Here is an 18,900-nt window from a genome sequence, read left to right on the forward strand (position 1 = left end):
CATTTCTGCAAAAATCAATAGTATATTACATCACAGTTGCCAAAGCAAATAACTAAAAAATATTCCACTTCCACAATGTGCAAATACAACATTCTTTACTTAGTACTACCATTTTTTTTTAGTAATTTGCAGTTTTTCTCTAATATGCAACGCGGTACAGAGTGACATAGATTGCTTGAAATCGATAAAAGATTCATTCGAAGACCCTTTAAATTACTTGAATACTACATGGAAGTTCGATAATCAGACAGAAGGTTTCATATGCAAATTTGCAGGAATACAATGCTGGCATCCTGATGAGAGCAGAGTTTTATCCATTAGTCTTCCAGACATGGGACTAAAAGGTGAGTTTCCGCGAGGCATACAAAATTGCACTACTTTAACTTCTCTAGATCTTTCAAGCAATGAGATATATGGAACCATCCCTTCAGATATATCAAGATTAATCGGATTTATTGTAATGGTTGATCTCTCGAGCAACAATTTCTCAGGCGCGATCCCAAGTGACATTTCAGAATGCAAGTTTCTTAATTTCCTTAAATTAGACGACAATAAACTAGAAGGTCCAATCCCACCCAAAATTGGCATGTTAGGTCGACTCAAGAACTTTAATATTGCCAACAACATGTTGACAGGGCCAGTGCCAAATTTCATCAATGCCACTTTTCCAGCTGAAAGTTATGCAAATAATACAGGACTTTGTGGTGGTCCTCTCAAAGCATGTGCTAAAAAACGTGTGGGGTTCCATCATATTATGTTAAGTACTGTATTGAACCGTAAAGTACAGTTTGCTTGTGGTTTTGTGACTGGTTGGTCAGTTTTTACTGTACTTGGTATATATCTTTTTTTCTTTGGTTTACCTGGCGTAAATAAGATGCTTCTATTCATCAACAAGAGAACAAAGGTAATGGTGATTGATGGAAATGAATGGCCTCAACGAGAAGAAGTAAACAACGATCCAAAGGTAAACATTAAGCTTGCTTTCAAACGTCTTTTAATTAAACTTCTCATTTTACTCTTAGTCGCAATCTTTTAAAGCCAGATAAGGGTTATGGCACGTTTAAGACTACATGTTTTAAAAATTGTCTTCTTTTGTCATAAAATTTGTGTTCAGTCAAACTATGTCAGATAAATTGAGACGAAAGGGGTACTACTTAATCAAACTGTTGCTAATGGTATCTATGTTTTTTTCCTCAGATTTTAAAGATGGAGAAGATTGTTACAAGAATGAGTTTTATGGAACTATCAAAAGCGACTATGAATTTCAGCCAAGACAATGAAATTGGGAACGGAATGCTAGGGAAAGTGTACAAAGCACTGGTCCTAAATGGACAGTTGCCATAAAGAGGTTCCACGTTTCAGAGGATTTGGAAGAAGAGTTTGTTTCCGAGATCACAACTCTGGGTAGTCTGAGGCACCCGAATTTGGTGCCTCTAATCGGCTTTTGTTCTGAGAGGGACGAGCGAATTTTGGTTTACAAATACATGCCTAATGGAAACTTACATGAGTGGTTGCATTCAACCGATGACAAGGCAAGACTCTTGGACTTTCCTCTAAGGGTTAAAATTATTTTAGGTGTCGCGAAAGCCCTGACTTGGCTTCATGATGGTGGAAATTTCCATGTTGTGCATAGTAACATAAGCACACAATGTATCTTGCTCGATGAAAATTTCGATCCTAAGTTATCCAATTTTTGGGAGGCAACACTTGCAAAAACAAATGATATAGATTCAAACTTGAGTCTATTTCCAATAGTCGAGTGTTTAGACTTTACAACATACAAAAATGATGTTTATCGATTTGGGGTTGTGCTTCTCGAGCTTTTAACGAGGAAAGAATCTTACATATTGAGCTGCTCGAGTCTAAATTTGTCGAGCAGCTCTTTTGCTAGTCCTCTTGATGTGGATAAACCACTATTAGGCCAAGGATTTGATAATATGGTAATGCAACTACTTGAACTTGCAAGTAACTGCATGTAATTTATTCCTGATCTAAGGCCAACGATGCAGCAAGTGTATCAGACTGTTGCTGCGATTGCTCGAGTCCATGACCAAACAGGGGACTCTGAAATACAATTGCACTTGGACTAGAAGCAGGGGCGGAGACACCAAAGGGACGTGTAGCTTTGGCTCAAACCATGTATTTGTGATAAAGAACCATTTCATATGTATAAATAATCTATCCAGACTCATGTGCGACAAATTCTGGCTCTGCCTCATACTAGAATCATCAGCTTGGAACCGTGTTTCCTATGGTTTCTTTGTTTAGCAAGAAATGTATGTCTTACCGAATGCAATAACTACGCCTCAATCCCCAATCTAGTTGGGGACTATATATGTATCATCAACATTATCACAAATTCTACGTTTTATGTTAATAATATTCCAATACCCTGGGTTTTTGAATTCAAATCATCTTGTAGAAGCAGGAAAAGTATATCAACTCCTGAATATACATACAACCACACGTCTTGTTTGAATTATACAACGACACTTGCTTGTGGACGAAATTCATTTTAGTTGTAATCTTGTTAACTTTGTAGGATTGAACCAAACACCGTATTAATTTTATAAATGAATAATTTATCTCCTGATCAGCTACTAAACATAGTACCTTATTTAAGCGAATTTTAATACCTACATAACTCACATCTAAACCATTGACCAAAAGACCCCTTTGTGCGCAAACTTGGGTTTGATTCGTGGAGTGTCTGCGTGAAAAAAATTCCGATAATTTTGTAACCACTGTTGAAAAGTGATTTAGATACTTGACCAAGTCTTCAGGAGTTTGTTAGTTAGTTTCCTTTATCTTAGCATGTTTAGATATTGTGGCAGATTAGTAGCTAATTAGTAGTTAGTGGTTTAGTGAACCTAGATTTTAGTATTTTCTGTTTTACAGTAAGCCTATTTATAGGCAGACTTGTTGCTTCCATTATTAATCAGAAAAAAAACTTAGCAGTAGCTTTTACTTCTGTTTTTGCTCTATTTTTCTGTTCACTTTCTCCTTTACTTCCTTTTTTCTTTCCAACAAATCTAGTATCAAGAGCAAGGTTCCTTTCTGGAAATTGTGAGGAAAAATGGCAGTAAATGGTATTTCATCATCTTCCCAACAACTCATGCCAATTTTTACTGGTGAAAAGTATGAGTTTTGGAGTATCAAAATGAAAACTCTTTCAAATTACAAGGAGTTTGGGATTTGGTTGAAGCAGGCTTCGTGGAGCAATCAGACTCTGAGGAAGAGACGGAAAAATTGAAAGACATAAAAAAGATGGATGCCAAAGCGCTATTCCTGATCCAACAAGCAGTCCACGATACAATTTTTTCAAGAATTGCAGCAGCAACTACATCTTCGCAGGCATGGAAGATTTTGAAGAAGGAATTTCAAGGTTCAGCTAAGGTGATTATGGTAAAATTACAGACTTACCGTCGTGACTTTGAAACTCTTTCTATGAAAAGTAATGAATCTGTTCAAACTTATTTGTCTAGAGTTTCTTCTCTTGTTAATCAAATGAAGTCTTATGGTGAAAACATATCTGAAGAAACAGTTGTAGCAAAAGTTTTAAGGAGTCTTACTTCAAAGTTTGAACATATTGTTGTTGCGATTGAGGAATCTCATGACTTATCTGATTATACTTTTGATGAACTAATGAGTTCTTTGCAAGCTCATGAAGAGAGGCTCCTAAGATCGCATGAAAAAAATGAAGAAAAGGCATTTCAAGTGAAGGGGGAGTCCATTCATCAGAAAGATAAGCTAGAAAACTTTGCAAATCGTGGAAGAGGCAGAGTGGTTTTCGAGGAAGAGGTCGTGGAAGAGGCCAAGGAAGAAATCGAGATAGAGGAGGATCAAATGAAGAGAAGCAGGCTAAGACGTTTCTGTGCAACTACTGCAGAAAATCAGGTCATAAAGAAGCTTATTGTTGGCAAAAACAGAGAAATTAGAATAACCAAGCAAGCTTTGTAGAGGAAAATGATGATGACAGTACGTTGTTCATGGCCCTTTATTGTGAAAAAGAAATTTCTAACGATTTTTGGTTTTTGGACAGTGGTTGTTCCAATCATATGTCTGGAACAAGATCATTGTTCAAGGAGCTCGATGAGTCAAAAAAATCAGATGTAAGGCTAGGAGACAACAAGAAGATTCAGGTTGAAGGTAGAGGTACAATTAGCATTATGACCAGCCAAGGTAATGCTAAGATTTTAAAAGATGTGATGTTTGTTCCTAGTCTATCTCATAATTTGCTTAGCATTGGACAACTAAAGATTAGCGGATACTCAATTTTCTTTGACGATGGTGTTTGCACTATTAAAAATAAGAAATCTGAGAAAATCATTGCTAAAGTTCCAATGGCTAACAATAAAATGTTTCCTCTAGAAGTTTCAATGGTTGAGATGTGTACTATGGTAGCTAGTGGAGATAATGAAACTAGACTATGGCATTTACGTTACGGGCATTTAAATGTTAATGGATTGAAGTTATTGAGTCAAAAGGAAATGGTTTTTGGGTTGCCAAAAGTTGAGAATCTTGATTTTTGTGAAAGTTGTGTTTATGGGAAACAAAGTAAAAAATGTTTTCCTATAAGCAAGTCTTGGAGAGCTTCTGTTTGTCTTGAGTTAGTACATGCTGATTTGTGTGGTCCTATGAGTGTTGAGTCTTTAGGGGTAAGTCGATACTTTCTGCTTTTTACTGATGATTATAGTTGTATGAGTTGGATATATTTCTTGAAATTTAAATATGAAACTTTTGACAATTTCAAGAAATTTAAATCTTTTGTTGAGAGACAAAGTGGATGTAAACTCAAAACACTTTGAACAGATAGAGGTGGTGAGTTTATGTCAAAAGAATTCAGTTCCTTCTGTGAGGAAAATGGAATACACAGAGAACTCACAGTACCTTATACACCAAAGCAAAATGGTGTAGCAGAACGAAAGAACCGCACAGTTGTCGAGATGGGCAGAAGCATGATGGAAGGTAGAGGTGTACTGAAGTGTTTTTGGGCTGAAGCTATTGCCACTGCTGTCTATTTGCTGAATATTTCTCCTACTAAGGCAGTGTTTAATCAAACACCATATGAAGCTTGGAGAGGTAACAAACCCAAGGTTAGCCACTTACGTGTCTTTGGTTGTATAGCTTATGCCTTGATAAATTCACAAGCTCGATGTAAGCTTGATGAAAAATGTGAAAAATGTATTTTTGTTGGATATAGCACACAATCCAAGGCTTATAAGTTATATAATCCAGTGAGTGGTAAGATTACGGTCAATTGAAATGTTGTGTTTAATGAAGATGCAAGTTGGAATTTTAATTCCACAAAATGAAAGTTCAAACATTAAGTTGTTGCCTTCTGACGATATTATTGATCAAGAGTATGTAGCTGATCCTTTTTTGGCTGGTCTATCGTCTACTTCATCAATTGCACTAGCAACTTCTCCAATATTGGAAAAACCTTCCGCTGAGCCAACTCCATTAAGAAGATCAACAAGAGATAGGAAACAAAATCCTAGATATGCTAACAGTACATCTTGTACCTTTGCTTTACTTGTTTCAGATCCTATCCTCTTTGAAGATGCTGAAAAAGAGGATAAATGGTGCAAGGCTATGGAAGAAGAGTTGATGGCTATTCAAAAGAATCAGACATGGGACTTGGTAAATTTGCCTGAAGGAAAGAAAGCTATTGGGCTCAAATGGGTGTTTAGAACCAAGTATCATGCTGATGGCAGCATCCAAAAACATAAGGCAATGCTCGTCGCAAAAAGTTATTTCCAGCAACAAGGTATTGACTTTGAAGAAACTTTTTCTCCTGTTGCTCGCTTTGAAACTGTGAGAACTTTTTTAGCCTTGGCTGCTAATTTAAGTTGGCTAGTTTACCAATTCAATGCTAAATCTGCCTTTTTAAATGGTGATTTGGAAGAGGAAGCCTATGTCTCACAACCTGAAGGTTTTGTAGTAAATGGCAAAGAAGATAATGTCTACAGGTTTAAAAAGGCACTCTATGGCTTAAAGCAAGCGCCGCGGGCATGGTACTTCAAGATTGATTCATATTTCCATGAGAATGGTTTTGAAAGGAGTAACAATGAGCCTACTCTTTATGTAAAACGAGAAGGTAAAGATGATTTTTTGGTCATATGTCTTTACGTTGATGATATGATATATATGGGTTCAAATGAGTCTATGATCACTTATTTTAAGGACTGCATGATGAAGAATTTTGAGATGTCTGATTTGGGTCTACTGCATTATTTTCTTGGTCTTGAGGTGAAACAGGGAATCGAAGGCATATTTCTTTCACAAAGAAAATATGCGACAGATCTTTTGAAAAAGTTTACTATGGTAAATTGTAAAGTTGTTGTTACGCCGATGAATATTAATGAAAAGTTGTGTCGTGATGATGGTTCTGAATTGGCAAATGCAACTTATTTTAGAAGTCTGGTTAGTGGTTTGAATTACTTGTCTCATACAAGACCAGATATTGCTTTATCTGTTGGCGTTATATCGAGATTTATGCACAATCCAAGCAAGCTTCACCTTGGAGCTGCAAAGAGAGTACTAAGATATACTGTTGGGACAACAGAGCATGGAATTTGGTATTCTAAGGTAACAAATTTCACATTAACTGGCTTTACTGATAGTGACTACGCAGACAACATTGATGATCGAAAGAGCACATCTGGTTTCTTGTTTAATCTTGGGTCTGGAGCAGTTTCATGGAGTTCAAAGAAGCAGGAAGTGGTCGCTTTATCAACTTCAGAGGCTGAATATATTGCAGCAACCTCTGCAGCTTGTCAAGCAGTTTGGTTAAGAAGACTTGTTGCAGATTTTAACCAGAAACCGACTGGTGCAACTGAGATTTTTTGTGACAATATATTTGCTATTGCGATGACGAAGAAGCCAACATTTCACAGCAGAACAAAGCACATTGATATTCGCTATCACTATATTAGAGGTCTTGTTTCTACTGGAGAAATTACTTTGAAGTCTTGTGATACAAATGAGCAAGCAGCAGACATCTTCACGAAGTCACTACAGCAAGCAAAGCACGAGTTCTTCAGAGGTCAACTTGGAGTTTGCTGTTTTGAATCAAGGGGGAGTGTTGAAAAGTGATTCAGATACTTGACCAAGTCTTCAGGAGTTTGTTAGTTAGTTTCCTTTATCTTAGCATGCTTGGATATTGTGGCAGATTAGTAGCTAATTAGTAGTTAGTGGTTTAGTGGACCTAGATTTTAGTATTTTCTGTTTTACAGTAAGCCTATTTATAGGCAGACTTGTTGCTTCCATTATTAATCAGAAAAAAAACTTTGCAGTAGCTTTTACTTCTGTTTTTGCTCTATTTTTCTGTTCACTTTCTCCTTTACTTCTTTTTTTCTTTCCAACAACCATAAACCAGTAGTGCCAAGTTAGTAACTCCTCGATAAGGTTCGTCATCAGCAACAAATGTTGCTGTAATCTTAAGTGATCATTTGGTGAGTTCTAATATTGAAAAATTGGTGGTAGTAATACTTTGTCCCCTAATAAATTTGCTAATGTCACGCCCCGAGCCTACACCCTGGGCGGGACCGGCACTCGGAGACCATTGCTGGCCCCAAGCGAACCCTTGGCCTGGCTTTCTTAACTCAGCGGAAACTTATCTCAAAAAGCATAACTCAATGTAATGAAAGGTTATAAACAACCAACTGATAAAATATGGCCAAAAAGGCAACTCGAGTCTCAAAATAGAATAGTAATATATATACATAGATGAGAGACTCAAAACTAACTGACTGACTGTCTGATTGTCTATGAAGCCTCTAAAATACTGAGATGGATGTTGGGACAGATCCCACAACATCCTACTAAAACAAAACTTAAGGACACAAATAACCGAGTCCTCCGGAAAGCAAGGAGGCTCACCACTGACTTTGGAGTGCTCAACTAGATCAACGGTGTGCTGGATGCTGATCCTGGGTACCTGCGTCTGCATCATAAAACGATGCAGGCCAACTGGCATCAGTATATGAAATGTACGAGTATACGAGCTGGACCGCTAAACAACAATTTAAGCTTGAAAGAGATACAAAAGAGAACTTACCTTAGCTCTGTTCAACTCAAGAATAACTGAACTCAATATAAAACAATGAAACTCATGCAATATATATAAAGCTTGTAAAACTATTTAAAACATGACGTAAAAATCATATTTATAATATCATGAAAGTACCATGCTTCCTTTTGAAGTCTACTTGTGCAATGCATGAATGAAGTCCCATACCCCCATCCACACTAAGCAGAACTTCTCGAGGAACCAAACTCTTTCTACTGTGGGAGTTCTCTAACCGACAGCCACCACTACATGTATAAGTAGTGACACAACGTTTTACCTCACGTTGCCCAAGGACCATCCTATACCTTGCCATCGATATAGGACCTTACTTTAACTTTTGCTTAATGGATCCACTAGCTTAACTTTCGTGATCATCTAAAAAGTATGATCCGAGAAATCCCATGTTTGGCTACATGGTTCTTATGGAGAGTTGAGTTAATATGAACTTGTGTCCCCAATTCGGTGCTCAAGACTACTCCCAAAAATATTTTAGCTCATAAGTGTTTTAAACACATCTTTCTTTAGTTGAGATAATCACTCAAAACTTAGCCCAAAGGCACTTAAAAACTCTTTCTAAAAAGAACAAATCAAAACCATATTTTTTTAATATGATCATTGATGACTCGAGATATTCATACTGCTTAAACATTGATGGTATATCTAGAGACCATACTGTTTGAACATTGATGACATACTCGATTTGTCATACTAGTCATATTTTAGAAACTCTTTTGCAAAACTCATCTTTTCTTTTTAAAAGAGATAGTGCTCAAACTTCTCAAAACTCTTTTGGAAATCTTAGTTTCCTCTCAACTTAAATGTGAAAACACTTATAACCTTCTTTGGGAAATACTTAGTTACCTAATTACTTTTGAGAAATGCACTTGACTCTTGACTCTTGACTTAACTGGAAACTCTTGACTTGACTTGAAACTAGATACTCTTTACTCGACTTGAAACTGTATGCTCTTTACTCTTTACTTAACTTGGAACTTGAGACTCTTTGCTTGACTTGAAACTCTATACTTAACTTGGAACTCGACACTTAACTTGGAACTTGAGCCTTAGAATGAAGTTAAAACGTTTAATGAAGACTCTTGAAAAACTTTGAAGACTTGCTTGGACTTACTTAACTTCTAAGCTTGACTTCTAATTTCACTTGACTTGGAAACTAACTTCACTTGAATTGGAAACTAACTTCACTTGAATTGGATCCTAACTCACCTTGAATTGGAATATGGATTCAAGGGTAATGATCTCATGTTTACGACACTTCTCATTTTCTTACTCACTTGCTCGAGTCTTGAAACAAGTTACTAGAAATTGTAGACGACTCCTCACAAAGACTCAAAGGGATTTCCTTTGAATATTTGAAAGAATTCTCAAAACATAACTCTCAACTCTACCTTGAATTTGAATTATGAATTCACGATTTTGATCATGTTAGGAATGACTTTTAGGTGCTTAGAAGTAGCTTAGAGTAGTGGGAATCGAAAAGGAGTGAATGCGCACTTTAAATGAGCTCAAACGGGGCAACCGACGACAAAAAGATGGGGCAAGTGACCCTGGCGCCATGGGTAGCGCGGGGCGCCAGCCCCTAAACTTCAGAGGTGAGTTTGGGGCGCTTTGGCAGGCGCGTCGCGCGAGGCCCCCAACCCAGAAATTTCAGCAAGCTCATTTTCTCGTTTTCTCACCTTATTTCACCTAAAATCGAATGGTTTCTTCCCCAAATCACTTAGAATCATTAAAACCCTCAATATACCATAGATTCAACTCAAAAACACCACCGGAAACATACACCAAGCCAACAAGAAACTTCAACAACACAACCACAAACTTCAACCAACACAACCACAAACTTCAACAAAAACAATAACTAACAACTTCAACAACAAATCCAATCTTTTCTCAAATAATAAAATGAGTTTGGTGTGTGGGGGAAAGGATCACCAAACACTAAAATCTCACATACCTTAATAGGGATCACCCCCGACGATACCACGACGATCTTCTTGCTCGATCTTCTCTTTCTCCTCTTCTTCTCTTCTTCTTCTCTTCTTCACTCAAAACCCTCACTCTCACTCTTTTAAAATGGAAAAAAAATGATCCACAAATCAGCCTAACACTTTAATATAACCAAAGGAATTGGTTAGTGAAAAGACCAAGATGCCCTTAAAATTTCCGGACGGCTTCCCTGCCAACTGCCCAACTTCCAAAGGCCATAACTCACTCCTACAAACTCAGAATCGAGCAAACTTGGTGGCGTTGGAAAGATCATTCCACAAGCTTCGTAACCATAACTGGAACTACTCCTAAATCATTCTGAGCTAGGAGTTACAACTACTCAAAGTTGGCAAAAAATTCACTGATTTCCATAATCAAATTTCCAAAACTTTAAAATTCTTTCCAAAAATGAAAATTTCAAATTCTAAGCCTCTTCAATTATTTCAAAATGTCGGATGTTACAGCTAACCTAGATGGTGAGGACATCTCTGGGGAAGGTGAGGAAGAGGAAGATGAAATGCTGGATTATTGTTTTGCAAATGCAACTAGGAATGCTGATATTTCTCCTAGGCAACAACGAAACGAAGCATGGAAGAAAACATAGTTGAGTTGGTAAAGTGACTGAGGACTTTGTTTCAAGGCACCTACCGATGCAATTGACGAAACATAGTCATATGATAGTGTCAACAACTTCAACAAGATCAAATAAAGCCAAGAAATGACGAACTATCAAGTGTTATTGGACAAATTTGAAGAAGAAGACAAGAGAAACATTCTTCAAGTTCCTTTAGAAGGTCAATCTATCTTTTTTAGTTCATACAATTGTAAAAGGAAGTTTGAGGTTGATAACTCAACTTTCTCCTTGGCTTTTATGATTTTTTATTACTTAAGAATCCTCACTTGTAATATCATCATAGAGTGTATTATAAACTTTGTGATGATCATAGAATATCTAGTTCTCTTTAGATGATAGGTTTCGCATTAGGATTGGTAAGGTAAGGTCTAGCCTCCCTTGCTTGTACTTATTCCTATTTAGCCTCCATGTCTAGTGGTATAAATTTGCTTTTAAAAAAAAACAATAGTGAACCAAAATAAAGTGTAATTATCATTTTTGATAAATAAATAAATAAATAAATCATGCACATTTAGATGCTAAAATATAAAAATCACTCTTTATCATTTAATATTCAGATCTAAAGACAGTAACTTAATTACAGAGATGCACATTCAGATTCATGCCTAATTGAAACTAACAGCCAAAACACTTTAATAGAAGATGGTGTGGAAGACTCGTAGTAGAAGTTTTTGCGTAGGGTTCGGGGAAGGACCGAGATAATATAGACAACATTTCATACCGACTGGATCCAAGTTGTGAAGTCAAGATGTTGAGTAAAGAATGTGTTGGGAAAATGTGCAATTGACTCAAGGCAACTGCTGTCCATTTTTGCAAAGAATAATCAGTAAATTTCACCACAATTGCCAACTTTAACTAGTCAAAACATGAACAAATAAACACTCGAATATTGCAGGTCGTATGCGTGATATACAAAAGCTCCTACATGGATTAGTGAGCCTACGTGGAATTTTACGTGTATTATGTCATGTAGGACACACGTGTCTATTTATTTAATTTTATACAAGGTAAAATGCCTACTTCTGCACACTCAAAATTGGAGGGCATAGATATTAGTTGATGTCAATCAAGTTAAATGACTTATGCATTATACCTAACTAAAATCACTAATAAAAAACACTCATTTCTGGGGGGTTATTAATTGCATTTTGTGGGGGTTTAAAATCCTCACAATTTACTGTTACAACGGTTTCAAAAACCCTCCCAAATATTTCGTTTAGCAATCATTTTTACAAATTATTAATTCTAGTTAACTTCAATATGATTTAATTAAGTATTTGTATTTCTTGTGGTATCAATACAATTTTAATGGTTTAATTATCAAATTGACATAAATATTACTTTTTGCTTTATTTATGCAATAGAATTATTTGAAAACTTCATTAGGCACCAATCACAATTTATATCTAACACATTCGAAAGAGATGCTACTGGAAATTTATTTATTGCTTAGATCAATTTCTTTTTGTATGGATGAACCTTAAGTATATATAAATAGATCCTTCCGTTTTAAGTAAAAGAAAAACAACAAGTCTCTACAGACAATAGATATTAGTTAAACTCTATTTTCGTAGCCATAGACCAGTAGTGTCCCATGAATCCAGAAAAGGACCGCACCCAAAGTTGTGTGGAATCAAACGTGTTGTGGAAAATGTGTTGGAATTGGAAATATCCTACCATGCAATTGACCAAGTAACCTCTTGTCCATTTTTGCGAAAAATCAATAGTATATTACACCACAATTTCCAAAGAAGGGGAAAATGAAGCAAGACGACGAGCTCTTTTCAGATAGACATATCGAATTTAATCTATGGATGAATATACAACCACACGCCTTGTTTGAATATTACCAACGATACTTGCTTGGGGACGAAATTCATTTTTATTGTAATCTTCTTAAATTTCTAGGAAACAATTTACATAAGAACATTAAGAACAAAAAACTCACTTTCACAATGTGCAGCTGCGACTTTCTTTACTTAGTACTCCCATCTGTCCCAATTTATGTGATGTAGTTTGACTGAATACGAAATTCAAGGAATATGGAAAGACTTTCCCAAAACTACACATAGATTTCCTGGTATGGGATTAATAGTTGGGTTCCACGAGGCGTTCAAGGTTGCTCTTCCTTAACTTCTCTAGATCTTTCAAACAACGACCTATATGGAACCATCCCTTCCGATATATCAAAACTAATAATTGGATTTGCTATAATTTTTTGAATATCTTGAACAAATGATTTCTCAGGCGCGATCCCAACTGACATTGTAAATTGATCTTTTCTTAGTGTCCTCAAATTAGATAACAATAAACTAGAAGGTCCAATCCCACTCGAAATATTTAGTGTTGCCAACAACATGTTGGACATTGGCCACTGCCATTTTATATACTACACACAGAGTTAGCTTTATTTTATGATTGATGAAAATACAGAAATAACACACTAGATATAAGAAATTCTATAGATACTCATTTAAGTCCAATGGATCTACGCCGTACATCTCATTCGCATAATTCTAACAAAATTGGACCACATTGAATTTATGGTATATCGTCTTGTCTATGGGTAGCAATTTGAGCCCATATTAATGAAATGAGTCTATTTTGTCCAAATTTAATGACTTGGATCACTCATATTTTAATGGGTAAATTACATAAATCACATACTTTTAAGGCAAAATTACAATCTATCCCCTAAAATTTTATAATTATAGAAATCCCTCAAACGGATACAATAATATAAGCATTGATACATTAATATGATGTGCGAGATACATTGATCGTTAAGTAAGATACATTACATTTTATACATGATACACTAATCTGATATACATTTTATACATGATACACTAATCTGATGCGCGATATACAATAATATAAGCGCTGATACATTAATCTGATGCACGAGAAATACTAATCTGATGCGCGAAAATGAGGGATTTTGGAGATTTGTAAAACTTATAGGGAATAATGGTAATAAGTAAACTAAAAAGTGGAATTTCTGTAATTTTACCTATTTTAATTGGTCAAATATGAGCTTCAAACTATTTTAAGAGTCTCTACAAATATGGTCAAAATGAATTAAATATGGACATCCATATTAACCATAATAGATCACTTAGTTTTCACTTCCACTCAAAATTCTATTGACTTGGCCCAAGTTGCGGAGTCAAAGATGTTAAAAAAAATGTGGTGGAATTATTCTACCGTCTTATTGACCCAAGTCAACTGGTGTCCATTTTTGCAAAAAATCAATTAGTATATTACACCACAATTGCCAAAGCAAATAAACAAAAATTTTCATTTCAACAATGTGTAACTGCAACATTCTTTACTTAGTACTACCATTTTTCCTACTATTTTGCAGCTTTTCTCTAAGATGCAACGCGGTGCAGAGTGATATCGATTGCTTGAAATCGATTAAAGATTCGTTGATAGACCCTTCAAACATCTTGAATTCTACATGGAAGTTCGATAATCAGACAGAAGGTTTTATATGCAAATTTAGAGGAATACAATGCTGGAATGACGATGAGACCAGAGTTTTATTCATTAGTCTTCCAGACATGGGACTAATAGGTGAGTTTCCGCCAGGCATACAAAATTGCACTTCTTTAACTTCTCTGAATCTTTCAAACAACGAGCTATATGGAACCATCCCTTCCGATATATCAAAACTATTCGTATATGCTGTAGACATTGATCTCTCGAGCAACCTATTCTCAGGCGCGATCCCAAGTGACATTTCAAATTGCTCTTTTCTCTATTCCCTCAATTTAGAAAAAAATAAACTAGAAGGACCGATCCCACCAGAAATTCGCTTATTACGGCGACTCAGGATGTTTAATGTTGCAGATAATATGTTGACAGGGCCAGTGCCAAATTTTGTCAATGCTACTTTTCCAGCTGAAAGTTATGCAAATAATCCAGGACTTTGTGGTAGTCCTCTGGAGTTATGTGTTACAAAACGCGTTCTGTTTGCTTGTGGTTTTGTGACGGGTTGGTCGCTTTCTACATTACTTGGTGTATATCTTTTTTTCTTTGGTGTAAAGAAGACGTTTCTATTGATCAACAAGAGAGCAAAGGTAATGGTGATTGATGGAAATGAAGTAAACAACAACCCAAAGGTAATTTTGCTTGCTTTTAACTCTCTTTTTCCTTCTTTAACAACACCCCATAAATAAACTACTCCAATCGTTTCAGTTTATGTGAAAATATTTCCTATTTAGTCCATTTCAAAAAGAATGGTAGACACTTTTTTTTCTTTTGAATGGTAGATGGTAGCTTGCACAAGCAGACATTTAAAAAGTAGACTTATGCGTCTGATGTGGCGTCCTATGTGGTCAATTTGCATCCTATGTGTATTATCCATATAGGACGTGTGCGTCTACTTGTTTAATTATATACTAGTTTAAGTATCTATTTGTGCACATTCAAAGTCGGAGGGCATAGATTCCAAATGAGACCAAGTTAAAGGGCATGATTATATATGTGGTAATGGTAGATATGTTTTTCTCCTCAGATTTTAAAGCTGGAGAAGATTGTTACAAGAATGAATTTTATCGAACTATCAAAAGCGACTTCGAATTTCAGCCAAGACAATGAAATCGGGAATGGAATGCTGGGGAAAGTGTACAAAGCACTAGTCCCAAATGGATGGACTGTTGCCATAAAGAGGCTCCAAAGTTCCGAGGATTTGGAGGAAGAGTTTGTTTCCGAGATCACAACTCTAGGTATTTTGAGGCATCCGAATTTAGTGCCCCTAATCGGATTTTGTTATGAGAGGGACGAGCGGATTCTGGTTTACAAATACATGCCTAATGGAAACTTACATGAGTGGCTACATTCAACCGACGACAAGGCAAGACTCTTGGACTTCCCTCTAAGGGTTAAAATTGTTGTTGGTGTCGCGAAAGCCCTAGCTTGGCTTCATGATGGTGGAAATTTCCATGTCGTGCATAGTAACATTAGCACACAATGTATCTTGCTCGATGAAAATTTCAATCCCAAGTTATCCAATTTTTGGGAGGCAACATTTGTAGAACCAAATGACATAGGTTCAAACTTCAGTCTATCGCCAATGGTTGAGTTTTTAGACTTTACAACATACAAAAAAGATGTCTATAAATTTGGGGTTGTGCTTCTCGAGATTTTAACGGGGAAGGAATCTTACGAATTGAGCTGCTCGAGTCTAAATTTATCGAGCAGCTCTTTTGCCAGTCCTCTTGATGTGGATAAACTACTGTTAGGCCAAGGATTTGATAATATGGTAATGCAACTACTTGAACTTGCAAGTAACTGCATGAAATTCATCCCGGATCAAAGGCCAACGATGCAACAAGTGTATCAGACTGTTGCTGCGATTGCTCGAGTCCATGACCAAACAGGGGACTCTGAAATACAATTGCACTTGGACTAGAAGCAGGGGAGGAGCCACCAAAGGTACATGTAGCTTTGGCTCAAACCATGTATTTATGTTGAAGAACCATTTTATATGTATATAACTTGTTTTCTATCGTTTCATTCGTTTAGCAAGAAATGTACGTCTTCCTGAATTGTTGTTTCTAGAATGCAATAACTACGCCACAATCACAACCTATATCATCATCATCATTATCACATACACTCCGTTTGGAAAAACAATACCCCATGTGGATATGGCTTTATTTTATGATTGAATTAAAGATCAAAAGACACAATTAAATTTCGACACAGAGAAATTTTATAGATACACTCACTAACATGCATCTAAGTCAAAAGACAAAGTGTCTGTTCCAGTGTCAAAAGTTAATCCTACACCTTGAAGTTGATGATTTCCTATAATTGCAACGTTTTGGTCCCATGGCAAAAATGCCAGACAGAATAGCCCCCTAATGTGCACCACGACTCGCAGTTGTTGCAGTAACAACAAATTATCCGGGCTTTGGTGGCCGAAGTACATCTTCACAACGGGGAAAGTTGGTACCACACCTGGTTCCTCTATATAGCAAGTGTCGAAAGCTCCAAGTGGAACCTCCATCATAGGAATACCTCGTACTTCCTTTCTGAATGTGTCACGGAATACAGTATGAAAATCTCTTGGGAAACAGGACATAATTGTTCCTGTATCCACGATGCAACCACCGGTCATGTCATAATTTCCAAAATTCCGCGACAATGATGGGAAAAATGGGATTTCCTTATCATTGATGAAAATTTTATAAAGGTTGACGAAATAAAAATTAGGGAATCTGAAATTTGGTAATAGTCCTGCTGATGTTGTCTTCTTAAATGGCGTTGTGTGGAAGCTAATTGTTGATGCTTTCGTGGAGTAAGTCCCCGGTAGACACATTGCCATTATGTCTGCCTCCAATTGCGATGGTAAAGAATATCCACCTTTCAACACTCTACGCCCGATCCCTGCAATTCCTGAATATTCACCATTAAATTGTGTTCCACTCGTTTGATCTATGCCACATCCGAAAAGAATCCTTACCCGACCTAAGTCTAAATAAAAAGTAATCACGTCTTCTGCAATCCAACCTTTTGTTATCGATCCCTCCACGTATTTGTAATCATAGAGACACTGATTACCAAACTCAGTACATTGATAGACCTTGGACGCGACTTGACAACTAGAAGTTTCCACAATGCAATCGAGTTGTCGGTATGTTCTAGATTTAGTTGAATCATATATAGGATTTTTTTGACTGTAACACTTATTTGGTCTACATGGTTTACATTGCCACCAAACTAAATCACTTCCAGTGTCTATTAGCAAGAAAGATTTAGTTTCTTCACTGCCAATAGTAAAAGTTGCAACATACTCACCTTCTACCAAATGTACCCTTGTTGTTTTCGGAAACTTTCCTTTGTCCCTTTTACTCTCATGTGTGCCGTGTGGCCTTGCCAGAGTTCCATTTGCACCAATCGTGTTACCATTTTCAAGAATCGTTGCAAAATGATTTGCTCTAGCTTCAGAACGAGCTAGCTTACTCTCAAGTAACGAGTCATAGTCCTTGAACTTTGACTTTTCAAATAATGCACGACTGTAAATGGAAAAAGTATAGGATGGTCTCGGAGGATCGAGAAGATTAGTTGTATCAAAAGACATAAATCTATTTCTAGCATCCATGATATAACTTGAGTTAAGGAGTGAAAAAGATTTTTCATATCCCAAAACTACAATCAAAATTGAGAAAATTATTGAAATCAAAAGGTGAATATGGAGGAACTTCTCCATTATTTTTCTAATTGTTTGATTTGGTTTGAGATATGTCTACCACTCCTTGCACTCATATATATACTAGTTAATATGTAAATTTAATTCTCTTTTTGACCAACTACAAAATGATTAATATTCCCTATTAAGACAAATAATAGATTTTCTTACCATAAATGCAAAAAGGACCATAATTTATTATTTTGTCAAATAAAATTGAACTATTTCTTTTTCAGGAATCATTCCTTAAAGGGGAGCATGAATTTTTTGGCAAAATATGGGCTTGTATTTCTGGGCTGGTGTAGCCCGTGATTTGATATGATTGGGCTAAAATTATTAGAGCCCATTTAGAAGAAGGGTATTTCCTTCCATATTTTGCTTGTTTAGGAACAACATTAGAAAAAAAGGATATATTCTCTTAGGACTTTTCAACAGCACGGCTTGAACTTGTGACCTATAAATCACATGGAAATAACTTTGACTTGCTCCAAGGCTCTCCTTCTCGCACTTAGCAGACCAAATTTTAGAAAAAACATTTTTCGTGAAGAACTATTTGTGTCATACCAAATAAGGAAAAGGGGCAAATATATCCGTTAGCTTTCACATTTACAGTGGATATACCCCTGTCATCTAACAAATGGTGCGTATTTATCCTTTTTGCTAAGAGACCTTTTAATATATTGGCTTCTTGGCATAATTTCGACAATTAGACTGAAGGTTTCAAATGCAAAGTTTTAGGCATTAGTCTTGAGACATGAGTTTCCATAAGGTGTTCAAACAAGAAGCTATGTTGAACCATCCCTTCGGATATATCAAAATTAATCGAATTTGTTGCTGCGATTGCTCTAGTCCATGACCAAACAGGGGACTAGAAGCAGGGGAAGAGACAAGTTCGGCAATCCAGTAGCTTTGGTTCTAAATCCTGTTTTTGTTTTTAAGAAAAATCATTTAATACGTATGAATAACTTAAAATTTTTTGGCTCCGCC

At 36.3% G+C, this 18,900-nt stretch overlaps 2 protein-coding genes and 1 pseudogene across 2 annotated transcripts; 2 read left to right on the forward strand and 1 right to left on the reverse strand.

Moving 5' to 3' along the window:
* The first annotated feature begins 75 nt into the window (after nucleotides 1-75).
* Nucleotides 76-2,386, forward strand: LOC125875783 (probably inactive leucine-rich repeat receptor-like protein kinase At5g48380; annotated as a pseudogene).
* Nucleotides 2,387-14,023: 11,637 nt separating this feature from the next.
* Nucleotides 14,024-16,293, forward strand: LOC125875786 (probably inactive leucine-rich repeat receptor-like protein kinase At5g48380). Its single transcript, XM_049556821.1, has 2 exons — nucleotides 14,024-14,839; nucleotides 15,235-16,293. The coding sequence occupies exons 1-2, from the start codon at nucleotides 14,024-14,026 to the stop codon at nucleotides 16,129-16,131; spliced, it is 1,713 nt and encodes a 570-aa protein (XP_049412778.1). The 3' UTR covers nucleotides 16,132-16,293.
* A 156-nt stretch (nucleotides 16,294-16,449) lies between these two features.
* On the reverse strand, nucleotides 16,450-17,826 carry LOC125877647 (protein ASPARTIC PROTEASE IN GUARD CELL 1-like). Its single transcript, XM_049558876.1, has one exon. It carries the CDS (start codon nucleotides 17,824-17,826, stop codon nucleotides 16,450-16,452), a length of 1,377 nt encoding a protein of 458 aa, XP_049414833.1.
* Between the last annotated feature and the right edge of the window lie 1,074 nt (nucleotides 17,827-18,900).

The sequence above is a fragment of the Solanum stenotomum genome, chromosome 9 (assembly GCF_019186545.1).
Source record: "Solanum stenotomum isolate F172 chromosome 9, ASM1918654v1, whole genome shotgun sequence".
Classification (NCBI taxonomy): Eukaryota; Viridiplantae; Streptophyta; class Magnoliopsida; order Solanales; family Solanaceae; genus Solanum; species Solanum stenotomum.

Coding starts and splice junctions, on each gene's coding strand:
- LOC125875786 (XM_049556821.1), top strand. CDS start 14,024: ATGTGTAACTGCAACATTCTTTACTTAGTACTACCATTTTTCCTACTA. Junction 14,840..15,234: donor AAGTAAACAACAACCCAAAG/GTAATTTTGCTT, acceptor TTTTCTCCTCAG/ATTTTAAAGCTGGAGAAGAT.
- LOC125877647 (XM_049558876.1), bottom strand. CDS start 17,826: ATGGATGCTAGAAATAGATTTATGTCTTTTGATACAACTAATCTTCTC.